The sequence below is a fragment of the Mesoplodon densirostris genome, chromosome 13 (assembly GCF_025265405.1).
Source record: "Mesoplodon densirostris isolate mMesDen1 chromosome 13, mMesDen1 primary haplotype, whole genome shotgun sequence".
Classification (NCBI taxonomy): domain Eukaryota; kingdom Metazoa; phylum Chordata; class Mammalia; order Artiodactyla; family Ziphiidae; genus Mesoplodon; species Mesoplodon densirostris.
In genome coordinates this window covers 12,005,635-12,018,536 of record NC_082673.1, presented here as the reverse complement: position 1 = coordinate 12,018,536, position 12,902 = coordinate 12,005,635, and the positions used below count along the sequence as shown (strand labels likewise).

General features: G+C 45.0%; 1 protein-coding gene and 3 non-coding genes across 4 annotated transcripts; 1 reads left to right on the top strand and 3 right to left on the bottom strand.

The window, feature by feature from the left end:
• Positions 1-6,658: 6,658 nt before the first annotated feature.
• TRNAA-AGC (transfer RNA alanine (anticodon AGC)) lies at positions 6,659-6,731 on the bottom strand. The gene has a single exon. It is a non-coding gene; the product is annotated as a tRNA-Ala (tRNA).
• Positions 6,732-6,865: 134 nt separating this feature from the next.
• TRNAY-GUA (transfer RNA tyrosine (anticodon GUA)) lies at positions 6,866-6,954 on the bottom strand. Its single transcript is given in 2 exon segments — positions 6,866-6,901; positions 6,918-6,954. It is a non-coding gene; the product is annotated as a tRNA-Tyr (tRNA).
• Positions 6,955-7,481: 527 nt separating this feature from the next.
• TRNAY-GUA (transfer RNA tyrosine (anticodon GUA)) lies at positions 7,482-7,572 on the bottom strand. The gene is given in 2 exon segments: positions 7,482-7,517; positions 7,536-7,572. It is a non-coding gene; the product is annotated as a tRNA-Tyr (tRNA).
• A 2,721-nt stretch (positions 7,573-10,293) lies between these two features.
• Positions 10,294-11,026, top strand: LOC132501026 (spermatogenesis-associated protein 33-like). The gene has a single exon (XM_060116453.1). It carries the CDS (start codon positions 10,510-10,512, stop codon positions 10,918-10,920), a length of 411 nt encoding a protein of 136 aa, XP_059972436.1. The 5' UTR covers positions 10,294-10,509; the 3' UTR covers positions 10,921-11,026.
• Positions 11,027-12,902: the final 1,876 nt, after the last annotated feature.

Here is a 12,902-nt window from a genome sequence, read left to right as displayed (position 1 = left end):
GTTTCCCTGAGAGCTGTGCATTGGTGAAATTAATCTCAGTGCTGGTTGGGATAGGTCAGTGTGAAGGTGACCTGGCTAAAGACCAGATGGGAGGTTGTTGCCTAGGTGAGAGGTCATGACGCCCTGGCACTGGGTGACGAATGGCAGTGGGGAAGGAAAGGAGGAAACGGACTCTGGTGGCTATGAGAGTAGAATCCTCAGGGGGGACTCAAGTGCCTGAGCCAGAGCAACCAAGATGATGCAGTGAGAGGCTGCACAGGGAGTCAGGAGGTCCAGCTCCCATGTCCACCTCACCTGGTGATCCTGGGAAAGTGACCTCACCTAGTTGGATTTCAGTTCTTTTATCTGTGAGTGGGGTCCATAACCTAACTTAGCAGTATTTGTAGAAAAAAAACACTCTGAAACTGCATGAACATTGAGAATCCCCAGTTGAATTATTTGATGGAGAGTTGAACCCTACCCTCTCCTTTTACTCTCTGCTCCTTCTTGCTCTCTGCCTTTCATTTTGTCTTAGAACTGCCCCTGGAAGCTACAGAGGAAACTAGCAAGAAGCCCACAGGAAGAAGAGCCAGGTTGATGGATAAGAACCACCTTCCCTTCCTCATCCTCTTTCCTCCATTCCTGCTCCTCCCTCTCTCAGAGACCAGCCATCTATGGGGTGGGCATGTGAGTTGGGAGTGGGACATGGGGGTAGCACTCTGGTTCCTAGGGGGGAACCAGAAAATTTTAGTCTGCTCCCAAATCATTCAGAGTCTGAGAGATGGCAAAAATTCTGGAAATGAATCAGAATTGAAGCCAGCTTCAAGGCTCTGGAATTTGCAGTGGACCTGGGCCTCCACAGAGATGCGAAAACCAGCTTAGTCTCCTGAAGGCACCTTGGACTCTTATAGGGGTGGTGCATGACTTCCTCCCCTCTCCTACCCACACCCTAGCACAGGGGGTTGAAACCAATCAGGGGTAATTACACAGGAAGTTGCCATAGTTTGAAGCACCAATTTCCCCCCATTCTTGAGTCCTACCACACTGCGGTACAGGTGTGTTTAGACACATTGAGAAGCTGAAGCAAAACCACCATGGCTCTCACCTCCTCCAGAAGTTTCCCAAATCCCCCAGATAAGTCAAAGGAAGCAAGATGGGTCCCTAAGAACCTGAGTTTATGCCCACGGTGGACTTGGCACTGAGAGGTGACAACAGAAAGAGAAGACTCTTGACCTCTTTCAACCTCTAGCTACCAGGCCAAATGAACCCAGACTTCAGGGTCCAGCGAAATGTAGATCTCACAGTGTGTTCTTAATCTCAGGGAGGGAGAAAATGAGGTTCTAGAATCCCTTACTTTAGTACTACACCACCACAACAAACATAATAAACGTTTGCAGAGTACCAATCATTTCTTAGTCTAGCGCTCTAGAGTACATATTATTATCTCCATTGAGCCAACTGTGGCTCAGGGAAGTTAAGTAGTTGCGCAGAATGATACCTTCTGACTCATCCACTAAGCTACCCCACCCCATACTCTACAGCACATTGTCCATTAGAATTTTCTGCAATGATGTAAATGTTCTACATCTGTGCTGGCCAACCTCTAGCCACAGGTAGCTATTGAGTACTTGAAATATGTATAGTGCAACTCAGGAACTGAATTTTTTTTTTCATTATTTATTTATTTATTTATGGCAGCGTTGGGTCTTCATTGCTTCACGTGGGCTCTCTCCAGTTGCAGCAGCGGGGGCTACTCTTTGTTGCGGCACACGGGTTTCTCATTGTGGTGGCCCCTCCTGTTGCAAAGCATGGGCTCCAGGTGCGCGGACTTCAGTAGTTGTGGCACGTGGGCCCAGCAGTTGTGGCTCGCGGGCTCCAGAGCGCAGGCTCAGCGGTTATGGCACACGGGCTCAGCCGCTCCGCAGCAAGTGGGATCTTCCTGGACCAGGGCTCGAATCTGTGTCCACTGCATTGGCAGGCAGATTCCCAACCACTGTACCACCAGGGAAGTCTGTGAATTTTTAATTTTATTCAATTTAAACATATGTTTAAATAACCATATGGGGCTGGAGGTCACCATATTGGACACAAGTCCTAGAACATAAGATATTAAAAAACCTTTGGGGAAAATTGAAATGTATATGAAGGATTCTCTGGCAGGAACTGGGTTCCTCTCTTTTGGTGGATTTTGTACTTTCTGGTTAGGGTGATATGAAACTCCTCTAACCCCAGAATAGTTAGAAAAGCAACATCAACTCTAGATTCCAACTTGCAAAACAAGACAGAGTACTCTGGGGAATAGGAGGCATTAGAAAGTTCCCAGAGAATCAGTGTCAGAATCAGTGTACTTCCCAAGGATTCCAGAATGTCCTCAGCATTTCAGTTACCCATGTTCTTTTTGTCTCTTTAACATACATAATTGCAAATCCAGGTACTTGAAAATAATCCAGGCTTAGCTCCAGGAACTAGCTAGCCATTCATCAAACCAAACATGGAAAGTGGAGCTAAAGGGAAGTAAAAAATAGATATAGTTTGAAGCAAAGCAGTGAGGCAGCGTGCAGCCCTGGAGGAAGAGAAAACAAGAGGAACTGGAAGACTGATCTTGATTTCAGCTCATTCTCTAAGGTAGAGGAAGGAGAATTCTTCCTTCTTTTACCCACCAGAAGTGAGAAAGTTGGTGTTTGACAAAATCAACTGTGTGGATATGGAGGCAGACAGTAGGGGTTGCTGGAGAAGAAGGTTTAGTTAGACTGGAACACTAGGTCATGAGTGGACTGAGACTTTCAGGTCAACTCCAGCACCAGTTAAATCTCCTGAAAATCACTTTAATCCCATGCCAAAACAAAAGCCAGTGCTTAATAGTTTACAGACCAGGGCCTCGTAAACTAAGACAATGAGGTTGTTAGTTTTTCCCTGCAGTATTGATCCATTCATCCGTCCGTCCATCCATCCGTCCATCTTCTTACACCAAGGACTCTTGACATCTACAAAATGCTTAACATTTTCCTTCGGTTTACATTGTCAATCTTTTCAGTTTAGCTGTTTTTCTGGCAATAGGCAGCTTGAATATGTGATTTTAAATTTTTTAGTGAAAAGAAACATTTTACAAAAGCTAAACTAAAAATGAAATTAACTAACTTGAAAAGTACTTAACAGAAGCTAAGTGGCATTTCTTTCATTAGATAGTTTGCAAACTTCTGGCTGAAAGCTTTTTTTCTTCTTGATAATTAATCCTTCTCCAAATCTGTTGTTTATAAATTGTACTTCATCATACATATCTCTAAGGAAATGTTAGAAAACTAACATATTGTACTTTCCTCTGAACATTTCTTGGCATAGTTCACATGCCAGAAATAAACAGTGACAGTCCCTAAAAGTAGCAAATACTTTAGTGTAAGGCCTTCCCAGTGGCCATGTCTGAACTCCTTACCTTGGCTCCAAGATCAAGGACACTTGGCTCCACCCTCAATGCACACAATCTAGTCTTACCTCCCCTCCACCCCAGCCTGCTAACTGATGTCTCTGAATTTACTCTTGCCTTCTGCAATCTGCTTCTCATGTGTCACACTCTATTTAAATCCCATTAATGGTCATATTACCCCTAGGGATAAAGACATTAATCATCACTGTGATCCCTAAGGCCTGACATGATTTGGCCCGTACGTACCTCTCTGACCTAACTGTACAATAGAAATAAGATGTGAGTAACAAATATGAGCCATATATAAGATTTTAAATTTCTAGTAGCCACATTAAAAAACAGAAACCAATGAAATTAATTTTATTAATATATTTTATTTAACCCCAAACCATATAAACTATTATCATTTCAACATAGAATCAGTATTTTAAATAATCAGATAGTTTTATTTCTTCCCTTCCAATCTGGAAGTCTTTTACTTTATTTTTCTTGCCATATTGCACTGGCTAGAGACCCCAGAATGGTTTTCCTTGCTTCTTTCCTGATCTTAAGAGGAAAGCATTCATATTACTAAGTATAATGTTAGCTGTGTGTTTTTCATTGATGCCCTTTATCAGGTTGGGGAAGTTCCCTTCTCCCTACCTTCCAAGCCTGCTGACAGTTTGAAAAATCAGGACGGGATGTTGAATTTTGTCAAATGCTTTTTCTGCATCTACTGAAATGATCATGTAGTTTTTCTTCTTTAGTACTGTGATGAATTACCTTGATTTTTGAATGTTGAACTAGTCTTGTATTCTTGGAAAAGACCCATTCAGTCATGATGTATTTTCCTTTTTATATATTGTTGGATTTAACTGGCTAAAATTTTGTTGAAAAATTTTGCATCTATGTTCATGAAGGATATTGGTCTGTAGTTTTCTTTTCGTGTAATGTCTTTGCTTGGTTTTGGGATCAAGATAATGAGGGCTTCATGGAATAAGTTAGACAATACTCCCTCCTCTTCAATTTTCTGGAAGTTTGTGTACAATTGGTGTGATTTCTTCCTTAAATGTTTGGTAAAATCACCACTGAAGGCATCTGGGCCTGGTGTTTTCTTTATGAGAGAAATAAATGAGTTAACACATGTGAAGTAACTAGAACTGTGCTTAGCTTGTCAGAGGTGCTGAATAAATGTTAGCTTTTAATTTTTTAGAATTCATCTATATTTTCAATTAAATTAATAAATGGTTATTACAGAACTTAGAAAGTATTTTTAAATTTTAAGGAAGAAGAAATCACAGTAATCCTACTAGCCAAAGATCACTAGTGTTAACATTTTAATGCATTCTTCAGTGTTTCCTACAGGTAATTCATGCTTGTTTATATTGTTATTGTTTATATTGCTCTGTGCCTACTTTATTCACTTAATATTCAATTATTAACATTTCCCAAGTCAGTAAAAGCTCTTAATAAATAAAATTTCAAAGGCTATACTATTATATGGTCATACCATACTTCACTTAACCATCATTTTGGATTTTTAGAATTGTTCTACTTTCCCTGCAGAGGAGATCCAAGCACCTCTTTCCTACACTTTCATATATATTTATATAAATGCTCGTATAAACTCTAGAATATTCCCTCCAGGCCTTCCCTCTGTGGTGTGCTAATAACATACACTGATAACAGCTAATGTTCATTGTGTGTTTACTATGTGCCAGGCACTGTAAGAAGGGCTTTACATTAAAAGTAGGTGCCATTATTATCATTCCTATTTTACAGATGAGGAAACTGAAGTACCAAGATGTCAAGCAACTTGCCCAAGGCCACCCAGATAGGGAATGGCAAAGACAAGAAAGTCTATCAGGTTTCGCAGCCCACATGACTAACCATTAGGCAATAGTGCCTCTCAGCTTATATCTATAGACTTTTTATATGAATTCCATTCCACACCTGAGTTGCTGATCCTGAGATATTGTTTGAGTTCTTGCCCAGCTCACTTGTCCCAAACATGTGTTCTCCACCTGGATTTGGGGTGCAGTTGCTAACAATTCCTTTACTTATTACCTGTTTCTTGCTCTTGTAGTTATTATAGTTTCACTGCCAGCTCCTCCAGCCCACCAGCCAGAACACCCATCATCCCAACCAGAAATTGGGACATATCATCTGATAAAAGGATTCTTTTTCCTACTTTGTAAATTTGTTTTCACGAAAAAAATGATGTATTTTAAGTGAATCATTAGACATTCAGTAAAGAGACTTTACTGAAAAGAATTTAAAATGGAAGCTGCCCTAGAAAATGAAAGACACGCCAGTAAAAAACAGCAGGTTGTACACATTGGTAACAAAAATATACAGGTTGTCTAGAATCCTAAAACGGAAATAAGATAAAAGTATTTTCACTTCTCAACTGTAATCCTCATAAAAGGTGTTATCTCTGCCTTTGTCTAGGTTTATATTTTGTGTTGACAACTGCAATATCATTTCAACAGCTTTTTCATGGCTATATTCTAGAAAATTAGGATAGAGAGACTTCATTACCAGAAAAGACTTTGTGTGTGTTCTGCTAAATTGAATTTTTCAATGAGTGTGTGTATTTGTGTTTGTTTTTGTCATGTCTTTTAACTAAACAGACCATTCTCAAGGGCAGCCCGAGCTAGAACTTTTCTCCAGTTGATTCCCTCTCTGTGGTGGTCTCTAATTAACTCTCCAAAGTTACTTCCCAGGAGGAAAGTGGCGTTAGAATCCTCCTCCAACAAGAAGCCTCTGGGTCCAGGGTCTTTTCCACTTCCTCACCTGTCCTCAGGTACCCGCCTTGCTTTATCATATCCGTCTTGGATCTGCCAGGAGCCAGGCACCCCACTGTATGCAGATGAGATGGACCAGAATAGTCCCCGCCTCCTCAGCTCAACGTAAGTTTAAAGTAGCAGCGTCCTTTTCCAAGTTCTGTTTTTCATTTTGTTTTTCTGCCAGGTCCCCTTAATTATGCGTAGTTTAGACTCCCTGTAAGTGCAGCCATCAATCACAAATCACAAAAGACTCAGAGTGCCGACAGACGTGGTTGCAATCTGTCTCCATTTTTGGAGAGAAAAAGAACCAATTTCGTGAACTTCACAAAGTAAATGGGTCTAAAATTTTAAAATTAGAAAAATTACCCCCTCAAGTACCCTCGTCTGGAAAGTTTTAATAGCGGTAACCTCAAGCTCGCCCAACTACTTTCAACTCTTGTTCGAGTTGAATGAGAATCAAAAAAAGACCACTGGCGATCAGGAGAAAAACTGGAGGATGCGGGCATCGATCCCGCTACCTCTCGCATGCTAAGCGAGCGCTCTACCATTTGAGCTAATCCCCCACCGCTGGCCACGGCTGCTTATCTCTTCCTCTAGAGACAGAACAGAGCGTTTAGAAGCGAAGATAAATATTCTTGACCACATTCTTGTCCCTGTTTCATGGTTAAGGCCAAAGTAACAAAAAAAGAAGTCTCTCTCCTTCGAGCCGGAATCGAACCAGCGACCTAAGGATAGCAATGAACACCACTCTACAGTCCTCCGCTCTACCAGCTGAGCTATCGAAGGGAGCGGCGTGGTAGGCTCTCAACCCATTATCATAACTTTTAGTTATTTTTCTAGGCTTCGTGTGCTTTCTACCGCGTTGCCTTCGTGATTCCCAGGTTCCTTGGGCACGAGATCCTCCTTGCGGACCTCCCAGCTCCTCACGGCAGCCGCCGCCCCGAGCGCTCGCATCGCCGACCTTGCACGGGCTCTGAGGACTAGGTCAGGGGCGTGGCCCCGGGGAGCCGGCCGTTGGCCCGGGACGCGGCTTGGCCGCGTCGGCACTCAGGGGTTCGGGAAACGCCAAAGACGCTTTAGAAACAAGCGAAGGCCGTGACCCGGCAGCCTCCCCGCTGAGCTCTGCGCAGACTCAGTGCCCCGCTCGCTCAGAACTCGGACCGCATGTCCCCGTTTCCGGGATTCGCAAAAGATTCACACCGAGAAAGTTAAGGGTTTGGTCCTGTTATTTGGAAAGTAATGTATTATCAGAGAAATCCTTATGCGGAAAGGACCATAAAAATCATAGGAAGCTCGACAAAAGAATCCTTGTCTCCTTCGAGCCGGAGTCGAACCAGCGACCTAAGGATGCCTGTTAAGAGTGTCAACTACAGTCCTCCGCTCTACCAGCTGAGCTATCGAAGGGACGTGAAGAACTCGTGCCCCCGCCCCCTGAGATTCAATACCTAGGAACCAGAGCGCGCTCAACCCTTAGCCAGAGATGAAATTGAGCATGCGTAATGGAGGGAGTGGGGCGCGAAGGGAGTAGGTGCCCGAATGTTGTTTTACGCGTGCGCAGAAAGACTATCCGGCTGTGGCTCGCGGAGCCTGACTGCGGCACGAGTGAGTTCCGAACTCTCGTGGCAAGACTCCTCCGCGTGTCTGTCGCACTTTTTCTTTACTCCCGGTGTTAGGGGAGTTACTGTCGGGTGTGCTTTCCCTATTCTGTAACCTTTATGTCTCCTCACCCCTCGTGTGAGGGGTCCATGGTGCAGGGTGATGCGTCCGACTACGAATCAGAGGACTGTAGGTACGAGTCCTTCCAGTCTTGGCGTTTTTGTCCCCTTAGTTTTCAAAACCAGAGATTTTTACTACTTTGGGGTTCTCCCAAGCTCAAATACCGAGAGTTTACCACACCTCGAGGTTGGAGAGCCACCAGGCTTGGTTTCCGATGCCGCCTGTCGAACTTTCGAGATGTTGAGAGGTTCGCGAACACTAATAACGGGACGCCGGTGGCCGGGCGAGGAGGACGGCGCGGGGCAAAGCCGAGGAAAGGAGGGGCGGTTACCGCGGGCTCCAGGTAGGAAGCGGGGAGGGAGCCCCAAGGTCAGGCCCGCAGTTCCCAGGACAAAGCTGGTTAATGTCGCGGGGCTGCGTCTACCGCGGCTCGGCTCGTCAGGTCTTGGAAGGTATTTGAAGACGTTGCAGTTACCCAGTTACTAAACCACGCCAGCCATGTCCGACAATGCAGAGGGAACAAAGTTACTTACAAGGTTCTTTGGAGCCCGCTCCCATTTTACATTTCATTTAACAAACCCTTTCTCGGTTGTCGGCAGAGCAGAAAAACCATCTAATGATTTGGGTTCTGCCCTCAAGCGCCTTTCAAGCAAGAGGGCATAATGTTGGTTTGAGCAAACTGAGTTTTTATTTTGAAGTTATTGATCTTATTTGTGGAAAGGGGTTTAGAATTAGTTCTTAAGTCTCCCCAAGTAAGGTAACAGCTCCCCAAAGTAAAAGTTTTAAGAAATGTGAGGATGAGTTAAGGAAGAGAAAATGCAAGGTTAGGGAAAAGGGCTAGTCATTAAGTGGGAAAGCGGCTTCCTTAAGGCCACACAAACATGGTTAAAAGGAGTTAAAAATTTAGAGGGTGGGGCAAGCACAGACTATTTGAACGAAATGGTGGGCTTTATTTTTGTTTCCTAGTGCACATTTTGCCATTTTTCGCACGTAACAAGCCGGTATCTCTTTAAAGTTATATAGTGTCTCCGAGAGTTAAAAAAAATACTACCTCTGTGAGAGGTGGGGGAGATGTGTCACACCCCTCCCCCCAAGTTTATGGAAAGAACCTTGTAAATTAGGCTAAGAGGAAAGGGCCTTCATTTTATAGGGTGGCAAGTCAGGCGTTTATTATCTGCAGAGGTCACTGCCTTGGCCATCACTGCACTGTGGTGGAATCCTGGCCCCTTGGTGTGTAACCCCCTCCTGATACACCCTCTTCCAAAACAGCCAGCCAGATCAGAGTGACGCGTTCCAGGAGGGCCAAGATGTTTCTTGATTTCTGGCCCTCTTACTTGTGATAGAAATCCACACAGAGCTAATGTAAGCAAGTGGCCTATATTACGGTGATACAGGAGTGTCCCAGGGAAACCATGGAGGAGTAGTAACTAAGCCTCCTTGTGGTTTTCCTCAGTGCCTCTCAGCTTCTCTCTCTGCTTCTCTAGTGTGCACAGTTGGAAACATGGTGCTGCACCCCTCCATCCCCACTACCCTAAAAGTTCCTGACATTTATCCCTTAGTCTATTGCCGAAGATTGAATATTTAGTCCCTCCGCATGGCCCCAGATTGATATGTTGAAAACCTAATGCCCAACGGATGGTATTAGGAGGTGGAGCCTATGGGAAGTGATTAGGTCGTGAGGTCACAGCCCTTATGAATGGGATTAGTGCCCTTATGAAAGAGGCCTCAGAGAGATGCCTCCTCTCTTCCAGTCATGTGAGCATACAGTGAGAAGGCTTGGACACATATGATTGCATCCCTCTTTCCTAGGATGCCAGTGAAAGATAGTAAAGACATACAAGAAGAAAAAGTCTCCTGCCGCATGGAAAACAAAGTAGGTACAATCAGCAAACCTGAGCTTTAAAATAATTTCTGGGATTGTGGAAAGCAAGTGAGATTGAATAGATACATGGCCCAAAATGGAGAAAATCACAGCTCAGAATACACGTTCTAGAAGCTTGCAGAAACAACCATTTTCCCCATGGAGCTCCGAAGAGGCTTCAGGCACAGAGGGAGCAGCTCAAAGGTCGGAGGCCCACAACAATGTGCAGCTGCTGCAGCCTTTGCCCCAGCTGGAGCCACTTGGAGAACTGATGAAGCAGAGTGGATTTGCCTGGGGAGAGCCTGTGGGGCGAGTATAGGGCTGGGGAGAGCGGCAGAGTAGAGCCTAATAATCAGAGACCTGGAGAGGAAGAAAGGCTGCCCCACCCCACTCGCAATTAAGTTGGCAGTTTGGAGCATCTTGGGCCAGCACCATAGAAATGAAAAACCCTGCTTATCCCCAGGACCCAGGCATTTTACAAGCACCCATCAACGTAGTCCTTGATTCATGAATATGAACATATGTCTACCAGACATTTGAGAGGAAACAAAAACAACTTAAAGTCCAAGATGAACAAACAAAATAACTGATCCAGGAGGAAACAGATGATGCAAGGAATAATACAAAAGCACTTTTTAAAATGCTAATTGATAGTCTCAGGGACATCCAAGAGGATATTGCAGCAATAAAAACCAGAACAGAGTCAGTGGGCTGGGCTCCCACTGAGGTGCAGGGGCCGGGGCTGCGTCGCGGGGCAGTCACCTATGGGACTTTCCAAAAGCAAACACAAACTCCGGAAAGGTGAGGACCCAACGTCGGGGCGCACCTGTTCAATCCCAGAGGCTACGGAAAGGCCGGTGGACAGGCCTTCACAAGAGTCTGAGGAGCCTCTAGACACCGAGCCTGCAGAGAGCTTCCATGAGAAGAAAGGGGCAGCTAAGTGGCAGTGGCCTTCATCTGAAGTGGAAGAGAAACCTGATGTAACTTCAGAAAAGAAGAAGTTGGCCATCCCCCAGATCGTCATCACCACAGCCTCAAAAGAGACTCTGATCAGCTCTGGCTCCACAGGAATGGAGGAGCGGAGGTCCATTCGGGAAAGGGCTGAACCGGGCCCGTTCTACCGACACAGGAACCCCAGTACAGTAGACGCCTATAATTCACAGACCACAGAGTAAACAGGCACCCCAGTAGCTGCAGTCACTCCCTGTGCTCTGAGTCTCAGGGGTGATGGCAAAGGGCTGCCCTATCCTGTGGAAAGCTGCAGGTGCCCCTTCAGTAAACAAGGCCCTCCCCAGCTTCTCCAAAGCTGCAGGCAGCTTGGCAGAGGGCAAGAGCGCCTCTGGGGTAATCGCTGAAGAGATGACCCTGTCGGAGCTGTCTGGCTGTGCAGAGTGATGAACCGGTAGCAGGCAGCATCTCTTGCTGACTCTGGATGGGCATCAGAACCCTTCCCGTTCGCTTCTGAAGGAGCGTGGTGTCAGCCCTCAGCAGCTACCGTGGAGGAAGCGTCCCCCACCCTTGAACAAAAGGTCAGACTCTGAAGACGAAACCTTAAGGTGTTAGGTCCCGGAACAGGAAAGTGCACAGTCACCTTGGAGGGTCCAGGGGCTCCTAGCTTGAGTGTTACGGATGCAAAGGTATTACAGGCTCCAGAAGAAGAATGTGGATGCCCTAGTGGGGGCAGAGCCATGGCACTTAGAACTGTGGGAGGGGCTTGGCCAGAGCTGCCCTGGGAGAAGGTGAGTTGAACGGCCAACTTCCCCTCTTTCTGGCTGTGTCTGAGGGCTCCTGGTGGGGAGGGGCCGTTCAGGGGACCCCCAGCCTCAGCTGACCACTCTCACCAGCAGCCCTTGCGTCAGAGTCCACTCTCCTCCGGGGTGGCTGCAGGGAGTGCCCTGCCCGTCCGAGCTCATACGTTTCGTCTGATGACAGTATATGTCAGCTTCCTTCCTTCCTGGAACGACCCGCGGGCCGTACAGGTGGTCTGTCTCTCTCTACTGATGAGGGTCATATTCTTTAGTAGTAAATAGTACAAGTGACTTCCAATCCATGAGTTTTGGTATAACCCAAGAAAAAAGAAATCTCATATTGACATTGTTTACTAACATACGATCCACATCCTTATTTGTATTTATTTAGTCTGTTTATTTATGTATCCTGACTGCCACGATTAAATATTTATACAGAAAAAAAAAAAAAAACCAGAACAAGGTGGTATTAAAAGGAGCAAGGAGAGAAAAATGGACCTCTTGAAAACTAAGAGTGATTGCTAAGGTGAAAAATAACACTGATTATGGCAAAAGATCAAATTTCGAGTTATAGAAGATAGAATGGAAAATATCTCCCAGGACACCAGAATAGAGAGAGCAGAAAATATACACCTAAAAGCATGGCGGATAGACCCAGAAGACACAATGGCTATCTAGTCAGAGTTCCAGAAAGGGAAAACAGAGACAATGTAAGGAGAGGAATGGAAGAAAGACACTAGTTATTGAAAGGGCCATCCAAGTAAGATGCATGAAAAACAGCTGTGTCTGGACACAACCTAGTGGAATTTTAAAGCATTAAGGATAAAGATGAAACCCCCAAAGCTTTCATAGGTGGGGGAAAAACAAACAAAAAAACAGCTACAAAGGAATGAGAATCAGATTATGATCAGATTTCTTATCAGAAATACTGGATGCTAGAAGACAGTAGAGCAAGGCCTTCAAAGTTCTGTGGGGAAATAATTTTGAACCTAGAATTGTATAACCAGTCACAGTAGCGATCACATATGAGGACAAATAGATAATTCACACAAAGTCTCACAGTTTAAATCTCGTGATTCCTTTCTGAAACAAATTTTTTTAAAAAATACTACTTGTGGTTCTTGTAATGATTGGTTTCTCCAGGAAGCAGAAGCTGACACAGAATTAAGAGTACAAAATTTTACTGGACAGTAACATCCGTGAACAGAAAAGGGGAAGACAGTATTGGGTGGGGGTAGCCATCAGACAGTGACACAGACCTGACAAAGTCTCTGCCTGCCCCCTTGGTAGCTGCAGAGCAGATTTCCCTTTGGTGGAGTCCTGAGTGGGGCAGAAATGGCTAGGCCGTTATACAACCTCCTTGTCAGAAGCTGACAACCTTGGCCAGGAAACTGAGGTGAATCCTGAAG

What these genes read in the sequence shown, in the direction of transcription:
- LOC132501026 (XM_060116453.1), top strand. Translation starts at nt 10,510, where the DNA reads ATGGGACTTTCCAAAAGCAAACACAAACTCCGGAAAGGTGAGGACCCA.